At 35.8% G+C, this 23,208-nt stretch overlaps 1 protein-coding gene across 1 annotated transcript in view; it reads left to right on the forward strand.

Moving 5' to 3' along the window:
• The first annotated feature begins 1,918 nt into the window (after positions 1-1,918).
• Positions 1,919-23,208, forward strand: part of LOC308688885 (uncharacterized protein) — a 37,400-nt gene continuing 16,110 nt past the window's right edge. The window contains exons 1-7 of the mRNA XM_081362322.1: positions 1,919-2,001; positions 4,793-4,994; positions 14,927-16,813; positions 17,014-17,187; positions 17,535-17,708; positions 20,093-20,139; positions 20,319-20,835. Of these exons, the coding sequence (XP_081218448.1) occupies positions 4,843-4,994; positions 14,927-16,813; positions 17,014-17,187; positions 17,535-17,708; positions 20,093-20,139; positions 20,319-20,835 (2,951 nt within the window). The 5' untranslated portion in view covers positions 1,919-2,001; positions 4,793-4,842. The remainder of the gene's footprint in view (positions 2,002-4,792; positions 4,995-14,926; positions 16,814-17,013; positions 17,188-17,534; positions 17,709-20,092; positions 20,140-20,318; positions 20,836-23,208) is intronic.

Here is a 23,208-nt window from a genome sequence, read left to right on the forward strand (position 1 = left end):
TCATGGGTGATGGGCCTAGGCCCACCCACTTTTCAACAGGCCCACCCCAAAAAAACAAACAAAAAAACTTAATATATTCCAATTTTGTCAAGAATTAAATAAATCGTCAATAAGCTCATAATTTGTACTAAAATAGTCTAAATGTTTAGTTTTAAAAACAATTAAAAAAAGCTGGCTATGTCTATTTGGATGTTTCTGCACAAGTTCAGCAGACAGTGGTTCGGGTTTGTTCCGACCAGAGCTCGTGAGCGTAGAGCACATCTCTGAATATTCCGCTCCACTCACTCATTCCGCAGGGTCGCTCGCTCAACCCAGAATGGCCTGCTGGTTCGAAAATATGTGGAATAAGGGCTGCCTCCGACTAATTTTTTTTTTTTTCTAGTCGACTAGTAGTTGTTCATTTAAGCCATTCGTGGGCAAATCGCCTCTTTATATTAATTTAATTACTTAGGCTATAGCCTACAGGATAATAAGCGTTATGACCGCACGCATAAAGCTTGCCACAAAGAACCGGTTAAAGTAATGATTATGAATGTGTCTAAATTAGCAAGGAGACATTTAATTGTTTAGTAATAAACTGGTGTTTTCTTTGTCGCTGCAAAGATGAAGTTGACGATGCGGACACGCCGTGAACGCCAGAGAGAAATGCACATTTCATATGGATTACATAATCAGAGAGTAGCCTATTTATTTTGATTTGAATATTTTCGTTTAAAAGTAGACATTTCAAGCTTTCTATAATAGATAGCCTATATTTCTCAAATCTGTGAGGCACAAGCTGAGTTTCGGCGCCCTCCAGTTCACGTGCAATGCAAGTGATCGTGCCGGCGCCTTATTACATTGCCTGCTATATATTTGCTTCTTATTTATTGAATACGGGCAATTGATTGATAAAACATTGATCAAAATTAAGATACAATTTAAACAAAATGAAAATCTTTTAAAAAGAGTTTTCTATAAAACCAAACTTAATGAAGTCGTCAAAATCATGTTTTACCAAAAACAGCTCCGTTGCTAGGAGGGCGCCAGCGCCTCTGCCTCGCGAGTAGATGATAGCCCTGAAGACGCCTAGCAATGATATACCTTTAGTGGTAGCTAACCTTTAGTTAAGTTATACCTTAATAGTCTTCGTAGCGCGCTAAGAGACAATGTTATCGGAAAACGCAGCCCAGGTATGATGCGTATGATGCGTAATGGAGATTCCAAAGCGCTCTTCTTTGGTCAGAACCACGGTGAGCGATCGCGGATAGGTCTGTCCTATGCACCGAAACTTTTAACAATGCAACAAAATATTTAAAGAGCATCAAGCTATTAAAATCTATATTATGTATACGCACAGATAATATAACAGTAGGGTATATTAGTCAATATTTTTGCAGTGTATATATCCAAGCAGTGATTGGATAACTTTTTTATTTTTTATTTAACGTTTTTAATTTAAGGCCCACCCACAATTGGTCTGGCCCATCCAAAACTGGAATCCTGGCGCCGTGCCTGAAATCAAGTAATCTTTTAGCTCTCCACCACTAGAGGGAGTTTATTACTCATGCAGTGGAGTTTAAAACAGCTGGCTAGAAGTGAAAGTAAAGGATGACAGAGACGCCATTCCGAGGATTTAAACCACACAAACACAAACACAGAGACACACACACACACACACACACTCTCTCTCTCTCTCTCTCTCTCTCTCTCTCACACACACACACACACACACACACACACACACACACTCTCTCTCTCTCTCTCTCTCTCTCTCACACACACACACACACACACACACACACACACAGGTATCATATTACAGTCCTGTTGAATCTGTGATGACTCTTTGTGCCAGAGGGAGTGAGTTTGTTTTTCATATTAGTGGAGACAAAAAGACACACCTTCACCAGGTAAAAAACACACGGTAGAAATGAAAGGAAAAGAGTAGGAAGAGAAGAGACGCCATTCCTGGCTTTAAACCTTTTAACTCTGGATGTTTAAACTGTCACATATTTTGCGGTAAGTTCAGAACTCATTCTTCATGCAAACATGTAGTGATATTAAAATGAGCTGCTATTTATGTTTTTGCTCTTCTTTCATGGGATTTAAAACACAAATCATTATATTTCGACCATAAATTATGTTTGATATCCCGTGATCTTTGTTTTAGCCTAATAATAATAATAATAATAATAATAGTTTTAGTTTTATATAACAATAGTTATAATACTAATAGCTTGTTTTATATATTATACTGTAGTTTAAATGTTCAAGTTCGACACAGCACAACAACAGTGCTGAATACTGCATTCAGATTATCACACCAGTATTAAACTTCACAAAATAATAAAAACTAATGTAAATTAAGTTTCAAAATGCCTATTACATTACAGGGCACTATTACATTATTTCAGACGGTGTCCAGTTTCCACTTCCTGCATTCACACACTGCTCTAGCAAACATTAAAAAAAGATTAAGGAAATGGTAAATGAAAGTACCTGAGTATAACAAAAATACCCGAACAACAATTCACAATGTTTGAAATGAAATAGCTGGACTGCAGTTGTGCTTTATTGTGCTTTATTGTGTTTAAAGGGTTAGTTAATCCAAAAATGAAAATTATGTCATTAATTTCTCACCCTCATCGTTCCAAACCCGTAAAACCTGTTTCGTTCATCTTCAGAACACAAATGAAGATCTGATTAAATCTGACAGCTTTCTGTCCTTCTCATTCAGATCCAGTGCAACTATATATAGTACATGAATATAAATATTTCTTAATAGCAGCAGATTAGGGTTCTTCCGAATGTAATTTCAACCAAATTTCTGTATAAAATATTAGTGTTGGCTATAATTTCTTTTTTTGAAGGGTTTTACATTTAAAAAGGACTGTAAGCTGGATACATAAATTATACACAATAACTGAATATTTAAAATGAATAAATAATAAACAACAACATAAAATAAATGTCATTTAGTTCCAGTCCCTCTCTGATGTCTTTAGAATGGTTTCTCTCTGCAGATGATCGTTTTCTCATGTCAAATTTGTTTCTGTTTAAAGAAAATTAATTATGTTTATTATGGCCAAAATAATTAGTTATTAGTCACAGTTATGCTCAGTTTTAGTTTAGTTTTCCATCAGTCTGTTTAGTCACCTGTGTTCTTGTGTTCCTTTGTTTTCCTTGTAACTTTTCTCTTTTTGGTTTTCGATTTAGCTACTAATGAGGGTTTATCACATAGATCAAATACCTTGTTTAATGAACTTGAGCAAACATTCTACCGGGTTTTTTTTTTTTTTTTTTTTTTTTTTTTTTTGGTGTTTTATTCCCCCAATGCTGGCATTTTCTAATAATAATTCAAATGAAGTACTAGAAAAACATTGTCTTTGATTTCACACACACAAAAAAAAATCATCTTAAGGTTCTTATCTGTGATGAAGTTCTGTCCCATGAAGTTATGCAACCTGAAGAAAAACATTGAGTGCGCTGAAATATGTTGCTATGAAGAAAAACATTGAGTGCATTGAAGTTTTTCTCTCTTCTTTAGCATTGTCCATTTCGTCTGAAAAAATAAATAAATAAATAATCCACTCCGCCACAGCATCCTATTTAACCCATCCTAATTTATGCTTGCCTCCCAATTCACCCTAAGACGTGAATTAAATATCAGTTCTCACATTGAGCTTAAAACCAAACTGTTTCTCAATAAGTACTAGTTTTGAGGTAGCTACCAAGAAACATAAGTTCTTCCCACTGAACCCAAACTGACTTCATGTCAGCTTTTCACCTTATATGCCAAACAGGTGAGCCTATATAGCGCCCTCTAATGCCTCATAGTATTACTACACCATTCCATTCTTACATGGATGTGAGAGAAAAAGAAAAAAAAAACTTACATCCTTTTCCTTCCATAATCAGTTTCAATGGATATGCATTTGTTCTTCAGAGCTGTTCATCATTTAGTTCATCACCATGTGTATTTAAGTTCTTCATCTTCACTCATTCTTTGTCCGGTATTGTTGGTGTTTACTCTGCACTCTCGAGTTGTTCATTTCTGTTAATAAACCTTGTTACTATTATGAAACTCTTAACCTGCCTTCATCTTCATCATCTTTGGACTTTAAACGTGACAGTATTATGAACGGACAGTGCCTTTCACAAAAGTATAAGGAAAGTTTAAATCATAAGATATAGCTCTAATGTTTATGTGACTAGGCATGTTTATGCATCAACCAAATATTTAGTAATTCTAACAACATGGATTTTTTTTTTTTTTTTTTTTTTACTTGCTTGGTGAAGAAGAGGAAAGAAGTTTATCAAGCTCTGTTTGATAAAAGACATGTTCTGGAAAAAAAACTGAAAAGAAAGAAAGAAAAAAAGACAGGACAGCATAATTGATAGGAAACAATTTACAATTTAATAAAGTTAGTAAAATGTATAGAGATATTAAGAAGAATATCAAATGTTCCTGTAGAGATTGTTGATAGTCTGTGTGATGATTCAGCTCAAGAAAATTTTATTTACTTCTCACAGTATTTTTTTCACAGATTTATGAACCATTTCAACATAAATGTGTTTATCAGGAGGATATGGTTCTAATTAGAACTATTATTATGAGAAAATCAGTTTTGACCATTATTTTCTTATATTACATTGAGCTGTCTTTGCATGTTATTATAATATGGGGAAAATAGTTAGATTGCAATGCCATGTAGATTAAGACTGTACTAACGTTGTATTTTTTTACTTTTTACTTTGTTGTATTGTATAATTGCGCTACAGAATATAACTCTGTGTTTCCACAATAAAGGTCTGAAATCAGTCTCTCCTCACTCTTTTGGCAAATGAGAGTAGAAGAAAATGAGTCTTCATAAAGAGAGAGAAGATGAGGACACTGCCTCTGAAACGAGTTCTCCATCTCCTGGATCCAGCTGTGTGTCTGTGCAGAGTGATCATTCCAAGACTAGAGATCCTCCTAAATTCAGTGATGCAACAGTGACCTCTGACCCCAGGTGAGACACTGGCCATTTAAGGACTGGCGGCTGCTTTTATTCAAAGTGATTTACAGTGTATTCCAGAAGCCTGCAGTGGGTGAGTGGTGATACTGTACCTTCACAGAGAAGCACAAAATCACTTTCCTGAAATTCCACTGTCACTGTCTTCCCTACTTTCCCAAACAGAGTCGCTTGCAGTTTTCAAGATGTGTATGAAGACTTCTATTGACTAAATCCTGTTAAACCACTAACTCTCTCTCTTTCTAGTAATGAATGTGTAATTTGCTTTAAATGGCTTTGTATAAAAAACATCTGTTAAATTAGATTAACTTCAGTTAATCTAGACCAGAACGTTTTAAAAGTTTTTTAAATGGTTTGAAGTAGTTTGAAGTTTAAAGTTGTTTAAAGTTTGAATGTTTTGAAGGCAATAGTCTATCATGTTGCTAGCATGATTTAACACACATTGCTAGCATGTTGCTAGCATTATTTAGCATGTTGTTAATATGATTAGCATGTTGCTTATATGATTAGCATGTTGCTGATATGATTTAAAGGGGTGGTATAATGCCCTTTTTCACAATATGTAAATTAAGTCTTTGATGTCCCCAGAGTGTGTATGTGAACTTTTAGCTCAAAATACCCCACAGATATTTTTATATAGCATGTTAAAATTGTCAATTTTTGAGGGTGAGCAAAAACGCACCATTTTGTTTCTGTTCCTTGAAATGCAAATGAGCTGCTGCTCCAAGCGCAGAGGGCAGATCTTCAAGAGCTCATGTCCTTTTACCTCACACAGACATGCACTGAAAATTTAAGAAAGCTTCTAGCCTTTTATGTTCAAACTGGATTCAGACAATTATGGAGAGACTCAAGAAAAAGTGACAACATATAGAAGCAACAGGACATTTCTGAATGGTTAGTTGGTGAATTTATATAGCTTATGTGTAGTTATCTTCTAGTCATTGATTAGCATATTCTGTCATGATAATCTATAAATCGTGTTCCCGGGGGCGGGGTTTATGCAAATTCTAGGGTTGGTGATGTCACTAAACCCGGGAGGAAGCTCGTGTAAACCTACCAGCCATTTGTTGTAGTCCTTAAAAAGCAATTTCTTTAAAAGCAAATATCTCCCTTTGCTTTGAACTTTGAGCGTCATAACTTTGCAGATGTTGTTTATGCTCAAACAGCAACATTACACACTAACTAAAGTTAAAAAAGTGAAATCACAATCAATCACCCCTTTAACAAGTTATTTGCTAGATTAGCATGTTGCTGGCATGATTTAGCATTTTGCTAGTATGATTTAACATGTTTCTAGCATGATTAAGTACATTGCTAGCATGAATTAACATGTTGTTAGCATGATTTAGCACATGGCTAACCCTAACCCTAACCCTCAGACTAGACCTTCAGACAGTTCTAACTTGGTGTGCTATATATTTTCTAATTGATCAGACTTATGTGTGGGCACACCAAAAGCAATGGGAAAGTGAATATTCCCATTTCGTTACTCGGTGTAGATTACTCGCAGGATGTTTCTTGTTTTTCATGAATAAAAACATTGTGCGGTGAGGAGTGTCTTCACGCACATCATCAACAACATTTCTTTCTGACATTTTTTCCGTCATCAACCATGTTGGAGATAACTGCTAATGCTGCTTTGTACCTGTTATGGAAGTCCCAAATATTACGGAAAGCTAAACGCTGATGTGTCTGGGTTCACAGAGGGTGACACAGGAGTGGATTTTCAAACCTCTCCCTTCCTAATCCCATGAAAAAACTGGGGGAAAATCCCGTTTTGAAAAAAACATCTTCTCGTCTTCCCATCTTCTCCCAGTCCCAGAAGAATGACTCCCATTCCCTCCCACTCCCGTGTTGTGTTTTTAGGCTGGAACCTGTCAGTTACAGTAAAAAATACTGTACAGATCACAGCATCCCTTATGGAACAAAAATATATGGGAATATACTGCAAAATAAAAGGTAATATATTACATACGTTTCCATATATGGGAAACTAGTGCTTATATTTTTCAATATACTGCAATATATGCATTGACCATGTATGGCTATATATTAGTGAATATAACATATTTATTTCTAAACACAAAAATAGCATTACATGTAATATTCACAGTTTTTGGAGCATTCACAAAGGAACATTCATTCAGTCAGTTTTTAATGCCTTATTAATTTTTAATTTAAAAGGTTGTCCGGTGTGTGTGTGTGAGTTTTTTTGGGGCCATTGTGCTGAAGAGTAAAGCCTGTGGTTCGGTTTACAATTGGCTGAACACCATTAAGACTATAATAAGACTATAAGTAATGACTGTGCACTCCTCTAAAGTGATAGTCTCTTCACTAAATATTTACAAAATACTAAATACTATACTAATACTTGCTAAATAGTACATGCAGGTGTGCTTGTGCTTGTGTTATGAAAATATGATACAACTTATAATGTAAATAATTTAAAGAAATATAAGAAATATATTACATTATATATTTCTCTATAAATGTGTGTTTATGTTGCATGCTAAATATATCTGCAATATATTACATGTGCAGTACCATATCTGATTACATATACATCTATAAAGTATGATGTATGATAGTGAATATAAAATTACATACATTATGATATATTAGTAAATATATATGTACTATATACTATATGAAACATATTTTTCAAATATATGAAAAGCAGCAATTCCTTATGTATTATTCAATATTTTGTAATATATTAACACAATATATTATTCTGTATATTTTCAATATATTATAATATATTGTTAAACTGTTTAATATATTGATAATTCATAGGAAATATGTTTTTGTTCTGTAAGGGATGCTCATCTTAGTTGAATAAAAATCCAAAATGTAGTTTTTTTATGACACACACACACGCACGCACAAGCACACATTATATAAACTCAATTTTCACTGAGTTTCCATTAAGATGGAGTCCCACTGTTGCTATGCAAAAACAAGAGAGTGTCCACACATTCCGGACTGAGGCTGGTGCGCTTCTCCTCAATTAATCTTCCAGCAAAACTGAAACTCCTCCCTTACGGCAACTGGCACCACCAGCCCACCTGACACCTCCTGCCAGAAGTTGAGATGGGACTGGCCGGTCATCTTTGTAGGCTCGTTCATATATTTCAGCACCAACTCGTGGCTCCATGACTCAGTTGTTACTGAGCTATCATTTTCCGACAGTAGTCGTTGCAGCGTGGCTTTCATGTCTGACTCCATTTTGATTATGATTTTCGCGGCTACAAAAGTTGATGGGGAAGCCTCCTACTTCACTTATTTTATTTTGGTTATCCAAACTTTCACAAATACATAGACAAAACAGACCAGATTTCTTCTGAATGAATAACTGGCTATTGTTACCAATCAAATGAAATCAGTGTAAACTAAATTCATCTTAGTACTGCACAGAAGCTGCATGAAGTGACATTTAGATGTGGTATTTATGCATTTTGCACTGCAATTACAATTGCATAAATAATGTTACGAGATGAATGTTTTAAATATAAAACTATGAATACAGAAATATGAAATGTTGGAAAAAAATAAATAATAGGCCTACCTTTAGATGGGAATGGTGGCTGCAAGTTTTAATGATTGAGTCACTGAATCCTTCAACCGATTTATGCAAAACAGCTGAATCATTCAGGAACAAAGCAAATGACTGGTTTTATGAATGGCTTAGTGAATTAGTGATTCGCCCCCAGTTGTTTAAATTTTTTTATTTATTCAGAAACAAAACAAAAACAGTACTCTTGCTATTTTTGCCCACATATCTTGAAATTTCCAACCCTGACTGAGAGCAGTAGTATATCAGAACATATTAATCATTATAATGTGATTTTAATATATATTTTAAAATATAATGATTAGTGCCTTATTGAATGTTGATTAAGTTATGCTTGAGCTGCTTTAAATATATATATATATATATATATATATTTCAGACTGCTTCTTCTGATAAACTGCAGCACAAGCAACTACGTGCAAGTGCAACTTTATATCATTGCTAAATTAACTGAAACATTCGATAAGGCACTGATTCTACACATAATTTACTACACAGGGCACAGCAGAAAGGCATCGCAAAAAAAAAAAAAAAAAAAACTCTTGTAATGTATTTGCAGGCATGCATGTTCAAATTAACTTTTAAAAATAGCACAGCCAATGGGCGAGCTAGACACTCTTCTGTGTTCACTGTGCAGCTGCACTGCATTTTAAATTATTAGCTTCAATATTCTTGAGGAAAGGAGTTTCCCACTGCATATTAGCTATGCAATACGAAGTGACCGTTTTTGAAAGGGAACCTTGATTTTCCAATGTCTTCATGTACAAGTTGCACCTGGGTCTTAGCTGCACTGTTAGCCCTTGCTGTAAAAAAATGCGTAATTCAGACAGTATCATACCATTTTCCATTAAAACAGTAATATACCGTAGAAAATAAAACTAGCCTACAGGAATATACTGTAAATGAACAGTGCTCAAAATTGACACTCAGAGGCTGTTTTCCCAATCACACCCTATACCCTCATTCACTATTCCCTACATTAGTTCACTAATATAGTCCCTTTGACTGAAAAGAAGTGAGTGAATTGAGACACTGATGAACACCTGATAAGCAGAATCACTGAAGGACAGAGAAACAAGAACAGAAAAAAGAGAAACACAAGAACTACAACTGACTTCCAGCCACTGAGTGTGAAACTAGTTTACGATTATTTCTTTCATACATGTACAAAAGTTCTTGTTGAGAATTAACAGAGATTTAGTTAATAATAAAGTTTATTGTCACCATGATGAAGATCAGTATTTGCTTTAGTTGGTCTCTTGTACCTTGACTTCTTATCATTCATCTCTCTCTGACTGCTGTAATAGTGAGTTTATAAAACTCGTTTATTATGGCAAGAAAAAGTCAAGAGTAAATTGATCAGGTGTTAATGGCTAATGTGATGATGTCATAATCATCCTGGACATGTCTGATTGTCTGGTGTTATTGTAAGCTTTTAATTTATGGGCATTTCATATTTATATCTGATAATCTACAACATGAAAACTAGCAATATTTCTATAACCAGATTTTCTGAAGAATAATGAAATCATATTGTGCCTTAAAATTTAATTCAACTCCTGCTAGACTTATTCACACAAATACATCAACAATCAGCACATGAATCTCAACAATGGTGACAAACAAAAGTTTCATGTCGCAATGCATGCTGGGTTCCAGGATAGTATAAAACTCCCAGCATGCACTTTTGCATGAATAAAAATGTAAAAAAATAAATAAAAAAAAAATGCCACCATTGTTGAGATTAATGTGCTAATTTGTGATATCTCTGTGTTTCTAAAATAACATGTAGCTCTGTTTCTTTTGTTTATGGATGATGTGTTAAAAAAAAGTGAGTCATTGCAATTTATTGCTGTGGTTTCACAGCGGTGCGAATATCACACTTTTGTTTGAGGATTAAACTTTGAATGAGTGAGAATTAATTCATTAGTGAATGAACAGAATATATGATGTTCATTTTGTCATCATAATCTTTATATCCGCAATCATTCACAAACTGCACGTGTCCACAAATGTGACTTGCACAAAAGCAGCAAAAGAAACATTAATGTTTTAGCATCAGCATCCCAACTAAAGCAAACACTGATCTCTATAATGGTAACTTCCAACCAAACATTTTCAATTAAACATCTTAATAACAACTTCTGTAGATGTATGACAGAAATAAAGTCATACTGTTAATAATAAGTGTAATAATGTGTAATGGCTGGAAGTCAGTTGTAGTTCTTGTGTTTCTCTATTTTCTGTTCTCACAGCAGGTGTTCATCACTAATGCTCAACAATCACTTACATATTCTCTTAATTATCTCACTGCAACACTGTCTCAATATTACTTTTTACTCTTTGTAGTGTGGATTTTCCTGTGGGGTTGAAAGGGTTGAACAGTGTAAGATAAAAAGACACACCCACAAAATTTATTTTAACAGTAATAAACTGTAAGTTATAAAACAGGTTTATACTGGCAACACTGTTGCCAGTAGTTTACTGTAAAATACATTTTTTGGGTCACCATTGTGCAGAAGAGTAGAGCCTGTGCTTCAGTCCAGGAGAAGATCTACAAACATTGATAATTTGCTGCATGTTGCTTTATTTAACAGGCGGTGACTGTGTAGTTGCTGGTCCAGTGGAAATATTTTTATGTACAAAAGTTTTTTAGTGGTCTCAAATGAAATAAGTTCATAATAATACCTTGGTCATGTTAGTGATGCATTATACAAATGTAGAATACATTTAAATGACAGTTGGTCAATTTAGAACAGTTGGTTTCTGCAAGTGAAATTACATTTAACTCAGTTTTTAATTTAGTGCATTTTTACTGGAGATTACAGTAAATAACTGTACAATTAACAGTAAATTACTGGCAACAGTGTTGCCAGTATTTTACTGTAAAAAAACCCGGTAAGGTCTAACAGTGTGGACAACCTCTTTGTATTCAATCACATTCCTAAGAATGTAATCCTTTACCACACAATACGACTTGTTATGTGCTGCTATCTTCTGGGCCTGCTTGTTTCTGCATGATAGATGATACTTAGCTTCCATTGCAAAAAGGTCCTTGTCCTGCACCTTGATGTTCCTTGTGTTTCCAACTCTGAAACTTTGTAAGCTCTTCAGTCTTGCCCTTGAAAATGTACTGATTGGGAAACAAGAAGGAACACCTTCTTGGTGCTCCTTCAGATTGAATTGACAGAGATTTGACATGGTGCAGAGAGTCCTTTTTTAATGATGATGATTCACCAGATGTAGAAGCCTTTGACACTTGTAAACAATCTATTTTCCCTGTAAAGCTTTTATAGCAGTATTGGTGATATCAAATTGTATCCAAAGGCAAGTCCTCTAATGTTAATGGAATCTGTTCACAAATATCCATCATGCGGTATGGTGAACTGGCTGCTTCACAGAGTCTCATATCTCGGATACTGTGTAGATATGATAGCTTCTCGCTTTCCGAAAGCCTGTGATTTGAAGTAAAAACTGTTGAAAAATTACTTATGACTTAGATATGACTACAAAGTAGGGGTGTGCAAAGCAGCCGGTATTTGTATCTGTATTTGTATTTGTTGAGGGGGGGAAAGTATTTGTATTTGTATTCGAGTAAAATTCAAAATAGGTGTAAAAATCGAATTTTTTTGCATTACACTTCTAATTTACGTTATAGTGTAAGTATTATTTAATTATATCCATTTTAATAATTATGGATATGCAATATTGGCTGATGTTTTTCCATAAATCCAGCAATGAACATGTAGCAAGGAACGTCATTGAAAAGAAAATAACATAACTAACAGCCATTACCTACAGTACGTTAATGTTACTCTGTCAACAGCCTATTGTCTAAATTACCGAGCTAACAGAGCTACTAGTGTTGTCACGGTACCAAAATTTCAGTATTCGTTACCAATACCAGTGAAAATCCACGGTTCTCGGTACCAAAGCTTAATTTAGATTAAAATCACGGTTACAAAGATGGAAACTGTAGTATTAAAAACACTTTACAATAAGATTCCATTTGTTAGATAACATTAGATAAAATGACCTAAAAATAAACAATAGTTATATACTGTCGCAATTATTCTCCTTGGGGTTAATTTAAAAATACATTTTTAAAATCAAAAGTTAACATTATTTATGTTAACATTATTTAATGCACAATGAATGAAGTGAACAAACATGACCAATCAAGTGTTTGTATTAAATAACATTCACAAACGTTCACTCAATGCGTTGATGTTAGATAACACATTAAGTAACGTTAATGAACGGTATCTTATTGTAGTGTTACCAAACTATACAGGAGATAAAACGTGTTTTATTTGACTTGACTGTACTTTTATTTAATCCAAAACTGCATTCATATTTAATTTTAAAAGGGCTTTTTAAACCTGCTAAGAGTTATCCAGCCAAGAATAAGCCTAGAACTGCTTTTCTGACGGACTGATATTAATGACGGCTTTTTATTTCATTTCTCATCTCCATAAATATATCTAAAGCTAATGCAAGGGCTAGAAGTCAATTAATTCTTTGCTGATACTTCCTCGTCATCATGGAGAGCGCAGTTCGCACCGCTTTCTCCTTTCCACAAGCACTTGCTCTCTTGTGGCATCTGTCTGCCCCTTATGACAACGTGACATTAGCCTAATCCAAAATATTTCCATATGTGGCTCTTTCCTCCTTTCTTATCAACAAGTGGATTTACAGCCACCACATCAGCAGCACCGCCGGTCGCCATGTCTCATGAGGAAACGCAACTTTTTGATATAAAGTTTTTCTTGTTCCCGAATACAAATATTTTTAAAGTATTTGTTCGAAATAAGTATTTGTAAAAAACACATTATTTGTGCCTTTCCAAATACCGTATTCGGGTTCGGCTCCACCCCTACTACAAAGGTATATCTTAATTATAGTTTCAAATACTTACTGAAATTGCTCCAAAAGAGAGAGCAGTGGGAGATGGCGATCTGCAGGTACCAACCAACGGCCACCAACTGCCAACTGCAAAACCCCAACATTCCCAAACTGGCAGTTAGTCAACTTTTTGGACCTTTCTGGAATTTTTTCTGTATTTTATTTTCAGTTAATTTGCTTTGTTTTGTTTACTTCAAAAGTAAAGCTATTTTCAATTTCTTCAGGTTCAGGATAGGTGCAGTAAAAGGTTAAAATAAACCCCATTTCAGGCTGCTATTAGTATAATAAAAAAAGGTCAAGATGTTGTAAAATATAACAAACAACAATTTCCCTGGGTCAGAATTGTATAGAAAAATGTGTCCATTTGTCTCTGTGAGTTGTTTAGGACTACATCAAAAGTTATGCCACTTTTTATCATATTTAGATTTTTCGGGTTTGATGCAAAGGGTTAAAAATAAAGCATTTTGAACATTATTTCAGCTTGGTACCCAATTTAATCTTAAAATAGACACTTGAATAATTTAAAATAACAGGTTGTGAAAAAAAAAAAAAAAAACACCCTATGTGCTTGAAAAAACGAAAATATAGTTGATCCTCTACACATCTTTGGCCATTTTTTGCTATTTTTGTCCAGAAATAGGGTCAATATGTTGTCAAATGTAAAAATAGAACCATTCCATTAAATTCCTAGGGTCAGAATTGTATGGGAAAATGTGTTCATTTGTCTCTGTATGTTGTTTACTTCAAATGTTATGCCACTTTCTACATCATTTTTTGATTTTTCGTGTTCCGGTCGGGTGCAGCAAAGGGTTAAAAATGAAGCCTTTGGGACATTATTTCAGCTTGGTACCTGGCAGATTCTGAAAATAGACACTTTAAAGATTTAAAAAAATCAGGTGACATAAAAAAAGCCGGGGGGTGTGTGTGGACCCCTATTTCCATCTAGACTAATATATATATATATATATATATATATATATATATATATATATATATATATATATATGTATATATATATATATATATATATATATGTGTGTATATATATATATATATATATGTATATATATATATATATATATATATATATATATATATCAGTATCAGCAGGAGGAATAGACAGAGATCAGAGTCTCCGGAACCCAGCGGTGTGTCTCTGAAGACTAACACATCCTTGATACAACCACTTGAATTCAGTGATGGACCAGTGATCTCTAACCCTCCTTTAGTATAAACATTAACTTGCTTATTTACTTTTGTGCATCTCAGACAAATAATATAATTTAAGAAACTCAATAAAATAACACCAAATGTAATCCAAAAATGGATTATACAACATATGCACTCGAAAAGGGACACCAAAGTCAGATCCAGTAACTGATTGATGATATTTCTGATGCTCATTGTAATTACTGTAATTGTCATTTTTGCTGCTTTTTTATTTTTTCAGTAGGAGTAAGATACGTGATCTGAACAGATCTGTGCCATTCTCTACATCTGAAGCAGTCCTGCAAAATCACTCACTGGAGACTGGAGACTTGCAGAGAGTCAAAGACCAGCACAAAACCAGCATGAAGAACAAGTATGAGAGATTATTTGAGGGACCCAAACACCAAGAGAATGAAATACTCCTGAACAGGATCTACACACAGCTCTACATCATAGAGGGAGAGAGAGAAGGAGTGAATGAAGAACATGAGGTTTTACATATGGAGAAACCAGCCAGAACACAACACTCACAAGACACTCCAATCTACTGCAATGAAATCTTTAAAGTCTCACCTGAACCAGTATGTGAGGAGAAAGACCAAATCAAGACTGTTCTTACTAAAGGCATCGCTGGAATCGGGAAAACCGTCTCTGTGCAGAAGTTCATTCTGGACTGGGCCGAGGGAAAAGCCAATCAGGATGTAGATTTTGTGTTTGTGCTTCCATTTCGAGAGCTGAACTTGATCCGAGATCATCAGTACAGTCTTCACAGACTTCTGCTGGACTTTCATCCTGAACTTCAAGATCTGGACTCAAAGATTTATGAGGAGTGTAAAGTTGTGTTCATCTTTGATGGTTTGGATGAAAGCAGAATCACACTGATGTTTTCAGACACTCAGAAAGTTTCTGATGTGACTGAGACTTCATCAGTGGGTGTGTTGATGTCAAACCTCATTAAAGGAGAGCTGATTCCCTCTGCTCTCATCTGGATCACCTCCAGACCAGCAGCAACCAATCAGATCCCCTCCAAATACATCCACCGTCTGACAGAGATTCAGGGGTTCAATGAGCCTCAGAAGGAGGAATATTTCAGGAAGAGAATCAGTAATGAGCAGCAAGCCAGCAGAATCATCTCACACATCAGAAGAGCAAGAAGCCTCCACATCATGTGCCACATACCTGTCTTCTGCTGGATCTCATCCACTGTGCTTCAAAAGCTCCTGAAAGAAGATATGAGTGCAGAAATCCCCCAAACTCTGACTGAAATGTACATCCACTTCCTGCTGATTCAGATCAACGTGAGGAATCAGAAGTATGAAGAAAGAGATCCAGAGAAACTCCTTAAGTCCAACAGAGAAGTGATTGTGAAACTTGCTGAAGTGGCTTTCATACAGCTGATGAATGGCAATGTGATGTTCTATGAAGAGGACCTGAGAGAGAGCGGCATAGACGTCACTGACGCCTCAGTGCAATATGGGATTTGCACTGAGGTCTTTAAGGAGGAATCTGTGATTCATCAGAGGAAAGTCTACAGCTTCGTTCACCTGAGCGTTCAGGAGTTTCTTGCTGCTTTTTATGCATTTTACTACCATGTGAGCATTACCATGGAGAGACTGAAGAATTTTGCCTCAGTACAAAATTTGCTTAAAGGAGCAGTAGATCAAGCTCTTGAGAGTGAGAATGGACAGCTGGATCTGTTCCTGCTGTTCCTGCTGGGCGTCTCACTGGAGTCCAATCAGAGACTCTTACAGGATCTACTGACACACACAGAGAGCAGCTCAGAGAGCATCAGGAGAACCACACAGTACATTAAAGAGAAGATCAAAGATGGACATGGACTCTCCGCTGAAAAATCCATCAATCTGTTCCTCTGTCTGCTGGAAGTCAAAGATCAGACTCTGTCCAGAGAGATTCAGGAGTTTGTGAAATCAGACAAAAACTCAGAGAAGCAACTCTCTTCAGACAAACACTCAGAAAAGAAACTCTCTCCTGCTCAGTGCTCAACAATCGCCTACATGCTTCAGATGTCAGAGGAGGTGCTGGATGAGCTGGACCTCAAAAAATACAACACATCAGATGAGGGGAGAAGAAGACTGATACCAGCTGTGATCAACTGCACTAAAGCTCTGTGAGTGTTTAATCCATAAATTACAAAGAGTTATCTCTAAATAGGATTATAGTTTCTGTTTTTGTGTCAAGTAAATATAATCATTTACATAATTTATAATTTACTCAGTTTTAGATTTCATTTTAATCTGAATGAATGTTTATGTTGGTGTTTTTGAAATGCCACTTATGGAAACAGATTAAGGTTTTTTTTTTTTTCAGTCTTGCTAGCTGTAATCTCACTGCTCAGCAATGTGAAACTGTGTTACCGGCTCTACAATTCTCAAACTGTGTCCTGAGAGAGCTGGATCTGAGTAACAATGACCTCCAGGATACAGGAGTGAAGCTACTCTCTGATGGACTGAAGAGTCCAAACTGTCAGCTGGAGATACTGAGGTGTGTAACATTTGATAGTAGATATTTTGGATGCCCAGTACTTTTTATTCAAGCAAGGAATATTTTGTGTTAATTGTGATTTAAGCATAAAAATGGGTAAATTATCGCTGATCACTGATCGAGGATGGTCTGAACTTTCTGGGTGGCGATTTAAACTGTTTGTATAGAATTGTACGTTTGTTAAATTAATTGATAATTCCAGAACCTATTATGTCTTTCATCAGATCCTTTCCATTTTTATACTCAGATATCTCCCTTATCTCTTATTTAGTATATATCTCTGTGGGTTGTCTGACTGTTAATGTGTGTTTTTATCTGAATGTGTATGTATTTCTGTGTGTCTGTAGGTTGTCAGGCTGTATGGTGACAGAGGAAGGCTGTGGCTATGTGTCTTCAGCTCTGAGTTCAAACCCCTCACACCTGAGAGAGCTGGATCTGAGCTACAATCACCCAGGAGAAACAGGAGTCCAGCTGCTCAACGACAAACTAAAGGATCCAAACTGCTCACTGGATACACTTGAGTATGTATAAAGGAAGTTTCACACAAGATTACTAATACTCTTAACTTCAGTTGGGTGAAATTAGTTGAACTACCAGCAATGATGATGCAATTTGCATAAGAAATCAAGAATTAATTTATGAAGAATTAACATAAAATTTGAATCCAATCTTGGTGTGACGACTTTGTCTTGAAAACAACACCACAACTTATTGTTGCACTTGTGTGCAGTTCTTCAGGAAATTTCCAGCATCTTGAATTTGCCACAAGATTCCAAGATTAATGATGGTGACATCAGGGTTTCACTTTATTTTGATGGTCCCTTTAACACATTCTGTTGACTGTAAGTAACGTTGCACCTACATGTCTACTGACTCTAATTAGAGTGTTAGTAGTGTATTAATAGACTGGGTTAGGGTTAGAATAAGCTGACATGTAGTGGCAAAGTTACTTATAGTCAGTATAATATCTGTTTGAGGACCATCATAATAAAGTGTTAGCAGATATTAAGCAGACAGTCTACTAATACTCTAATAATGAGAGTTAGTTGAAATGTAGTTGCAAAGTTACTTATATTCAACAGAATGTTCAAAAGGGACCATCAAAATAAAGTGTTACCGAGATGGGTTATCTGTGTGGATCATACTGTCTAATGTCAGACTCCTTTTTCATGCAATAAAAAAAAGCAATGGATAATTACAGTATTCACAAAAGGGATGTTTTGAAATCTAAATTTGATATTTTGACAAATGTATATATTGCTAAAAAAATATTAATTAAAATTAATATATTTGGTTTAGAGTGCGGATCGGGCCACATTTTCTGTCCAAGCCCGGCCCACGTCCGACAGAGCAGTAACCGAATCCGACCCGAGCCAGACAGGCATTAAGATATTTATGTCCAAGCCCGACCCGATTTCATTTTCTCATTTTTTTCTCATACTAATGATACATGTACGTTTGTTTGTGTGGAAAGCCCGCTTTTATTAAGCAACTGTTTGAAGGCATTCGTAAATGTCAACAGATGAGCGCATCAGCGCACACGTGGCAACAAGCGCACGTTTACACAGGCCCGCACATTATGCACGTGTTTCGTTGTCACAGCTACATAAACAAATTTCCGCACACAGGAAGATGGATGTTAGGGTAATATTTTAAAATTATTTTAAATCACAAAAACAAACCTTTGCATCAAGTGAAACAGGCCCATTGGCTACCTACATAATAAGCTGTTTTAAATTTAAAATGTTCAATACCTTATCGCGCTGATGTGACTGAGCCTGACCTGAACCCGAACATAATTTCTAAATATCTGTCCGAACCCGGTATCCATCCTCTAATTTGGTTACCTATATTTAGACTAACTATAAGTAACTTTTCAACTACATGTCAACTAACTCTCATTAGATTATTAGTAGACTGTAGTAGACTGTTATCTTATGGTTAGGTGTTAGGGTTCGGGTTAGGAGAATAAGTTGACTAGTAGTTGCCAAGTTACTTATAGTCAGTAGAATGTCTGTTGGGGGACCAACACAATAAAGAGTTATCAGATATTAAGCAGACAGTCTACTAATACTCTAATGACAGTTAGTTGACATGTAGCTGCAAAGTTACTTATAGTTAGTAGAATGAGTAAATTGGACTATCAAAATAAAGTGTTACCATATATTTATTTTGTATTTTAATGCCACTCATTGTGGAATAATCTACCTCAGGCAAACAGGAGGTGTCAGCAGAGAGAGAGCAATGTAGAACAAGAGAAGAAGCCTTCAGGCCGTGTTGCACAGTTTTGGTCACAGGAAAAAATACAGTTATTTACAGAGACAGTACTTATATAATGCATCAAGGTCACCAAAAAGTTTAACTGTAGACAACAACAAACAAAAAAAACATCCTTTTACTAATGTGTGTTGGTCCTTTGAATGAATACCTGGAAACCTCAGGACCGCTAAAAAAGAGAAAGTGAAGGAGAGATGGAATGAGAGGCACGTTTCATTTCACTTCACAATCTAGAAGTTACGTGCGTTTCTCTCACATAGGGAATTGTAAGGAAGGTTAATTGAGTTTGGCATTTTATATTAAAGGTTTGCCGGGTTTTGAGTCGACATTGGGCTGGACATTTTTCTAGGACCTGGCAACCTTTCCTTCTGATCACTTGAAACTAGACATATTTCTGCACATTTAAAGTATCATTGTTTGCTTTTGTACACTTGCATAAAGTATGTTCCTGGAATAAAACTAACCCTTGGTAGAATCAAATGTGCTCTTGTGAGAGTTAAACCTATTTAACTCTATATAGTTGTATAGATAAAGCTTAGATAAAGCTTAGTTGCTGCTGACTGATATTTTTGCATTTTCTCGCACACTTTTAATGAAACATTTGTGGTTTATATTTGTCTCTCTCAAGTGTGGACCATGGAGACCCCTTTAGAATCACACCAGGAATGAGAAAATGTAGGTCTCTCTCTCTCTCTCTCTCTCTCTCTCTCTCTCTCTCTCTCTCTCTCTCACACACACTCACACTCACTCACATACAAACATTTACTTAACTATCTAAATAGGCACATTGCATAAACTTCAATTGTATTTACAAACCTCCTTCATGTTGTTCTCATGTCTCTTCTTGTGTTCAGATGCCTGTGATCTCACACTGGATCCAAACACAGCACATGTTAACCTCTCTCTGTCTGAGGACAACAGAAAAGCAACACATGTCAAGGAGGAGCAGTCCTATCCTGATCGTCCAGAGAGATTTGATGACTTTGAGCAGGTTCTGTGTGGAGAGAGTCTGACTGGATGCTGTTACTGGGAGGTTGAATGGACTGGATTTAAGGCAGATATAGCAGTGACGTATAAAGAACTCAGCAGGAAAAGAGGGAATGACTCTTGGTTTGGGTGCAGTGACAAATCCTGGAGTCTGTACTGTTCAGCTAATGGATTCACTTCCTGGCACAACAATGTGAACAATAATGTACCTGTACCATCACCCTTTTCTAACAGAGTAGGAGTGTATGTGGACGTGTCGGCCGGCACTCTGTCCTTCTACAGCGTCTCTGACACACACACACTCACACATTTACACACATTTAACGCCACATTCACTGAACCCATATATGCTGGATTTGGTGTGTTTGAGTCCTCACTGTCACTGTGTCAGATTTAAAAACCTGCTGTGAGAAACACCTGAGACACACAAACTTGTTACTTGTAAACTAGCTTTTAGGGCATCTACTTGCTTGTGTATGTCTAATGCAATTATATTTCAATTTGATGCATCATTGCACAATGCATATAAAACACACACACACACACACACACACACACACACACACACACACACACACACACACACACACAGATTGTTTATCCAAGGACTTTGTGTTTGCAAATACAGATAAACAAATTTCTCTGTTTTGATGAAGATAAATTGCTGACTACTGGGATGTCGACATTAAATGATTGCTAGAGCTAGTTAGAGTAAAGCTTGAGTATATTCATGAGATTGAGTTTTTTCAGGATTCATGGGAGATCTTATAAAAGCTACTGTAGATGTTGTCACTGTTTCAGAGGATCCACAATCTCAGCTTTATCCTTCTGTATTGTTACAAACTCTTACTGTTAGGTCAATGTGTTTTCTCTCTGTTTAATTAGATGATGATGATAATTATTTATATTATCATAACTATAATGAACAAATTCATTCTTATATTACTACATTTCTGAGCAGTTCATGTTTGATTTTGTTTGTTTGTTTTTTGCCACCTTGATGCATTCTTAGATTTTTAAAGTTTTCTGTTTATATCTTTTATATATTTTTTCCTGTATTTTGGATTTGTCAAAATATTTTACCAGGTAAGCTAAATATTAATAAGCTAAATTCATGTTGAAATAAATGTCAAAATATAAATGAATATGACTGAATGAAGCTGACTTCATAAGGTTGTATTAGTGATAGTAACAGGTACACATGTCTCTTTACTGTAACATCTGCACAGTGTAAGACTGGGTTACTGGTTTTCTTAAATATTTGCACATAATGAATCACATGGACTGTGTGTCATGTTACATCTGTAAAGTTCAGATTGAGGACTGAGAGATTCAGACACTAAACAATTTGTTTAGTTTGTAAAAAAAAAAAAAAAAGAAACCTGAATTTAAGTTTAATATACAAACTAATCACAGCAGTCAGATCAAGAAGTTGTCACTCAAGTGACCATTTATATTTAACTTTATAAATAGTTGTCCTTGGGGCTATAGTGATTGCAGTCACAGATGAAGCAGTCTGCTGAGCACCAACCTCAGTATATCTCCAATATAGCCTGGCGGGAAGTCTTTAAATAAGTCCCCACAACAAAGGCAACTGGTCTGTTTATATGGAACTCGATACATCTCCTTGTAGTCACTGGAGAATGCACTCCAGTTGACAACACCAATCACAATCTACTAGTGCGCATGCTTATGACGTCACCAAAACACAACAACGCGCATGCGCGTAAAAGCGTCCGGTACGTGTTGGATCTGATCCAGCTACATCATCGTGCTACAGGCTGCAGCGAGGACCTCTTGCATAAACATGAAAGTTTGTTTTTCTGAAAAAGATGTTTTTTTATTTTTTTATTTTAATGGACAAAGATTGTCACCAGATGTGGCATTCATTATTAATTTCTGTTTGATAATGGGAAAATACCATATTCATAAGCAAAAATGGGCGAAAGAAAAACCCAATTTTTTGTTGTTTCGGATAGAAATTAAAAGTTATATTGAGTTACTACTTGGGTTGAAAAACAGCAAAGCAAAACGTACTAGGTCTTTATGTGAAGCTTTTTAGGTTATTTATTTGATGATCTCATACTATTTTTCTTTTTCCTTTATATATACAGACCCTCTCCAAAAAATTTGAATATCATGGAAAAGTTTATTTATTTCCATAATTCCATTCAAAACGTTAAACTTCCATAGATTATAGATTCAGGGCCCACAACTTAAATGATTTCAAGTATTTAGTTGTTTATTTGTACATAATTTGGGCTCCCAGCTCATAAAACCCACGAAAACAGGATTTCACAAAATTAGAATATTACATGAAATCACACAGTAATTACACAGTGATACCATGGTCATTGAACCAGGTTTTGGTTATTTTGGCAGTGTGGGCAGGTGCAAATCCTGCTGGAAAATGAAGGAAGCATGAAGTGCTCTGAAAATGTCCTGGTAGACGGCTGCGTTGACTCTGGATTTAATAAAGCACAGTGGACCAAAGTCCTCTTTTCTGATGAGAGCAAATTTTGCATCTCATTTGGAAACCAAGGTCCCAGAGTCTGGAGGAAGAATGGAGAGGCACACAATCCAAGATGCTGGAAGTCCAGTGTGAAGTTTCCACAGTCTGTGTTGGTCATCGGCTGGTGTTGGTCCACTGTGCTGTCCACTCAACGCAGCCGTCTACCAGGACATTTCCAGAGCACTTCATGCTTCCTTCAGCAGACAAGCTTTATGGAGATGCTGACTTCATTTTCCAGCAGGATT

This window comes from Scardinius erythrophthalmus (assembly GCF_964197995.2).
Source record: "Scardinius erythrophthalmus genome assembly, chromosome: 3".
NCBI classification, from domain to species: domain Eukaryota; kingdom Metazoa; phylum Chordata; class Actinopteri; order Cypriniformes; family Leuciscidae; genus Scardinius; species Scardinius erythrophthalmus.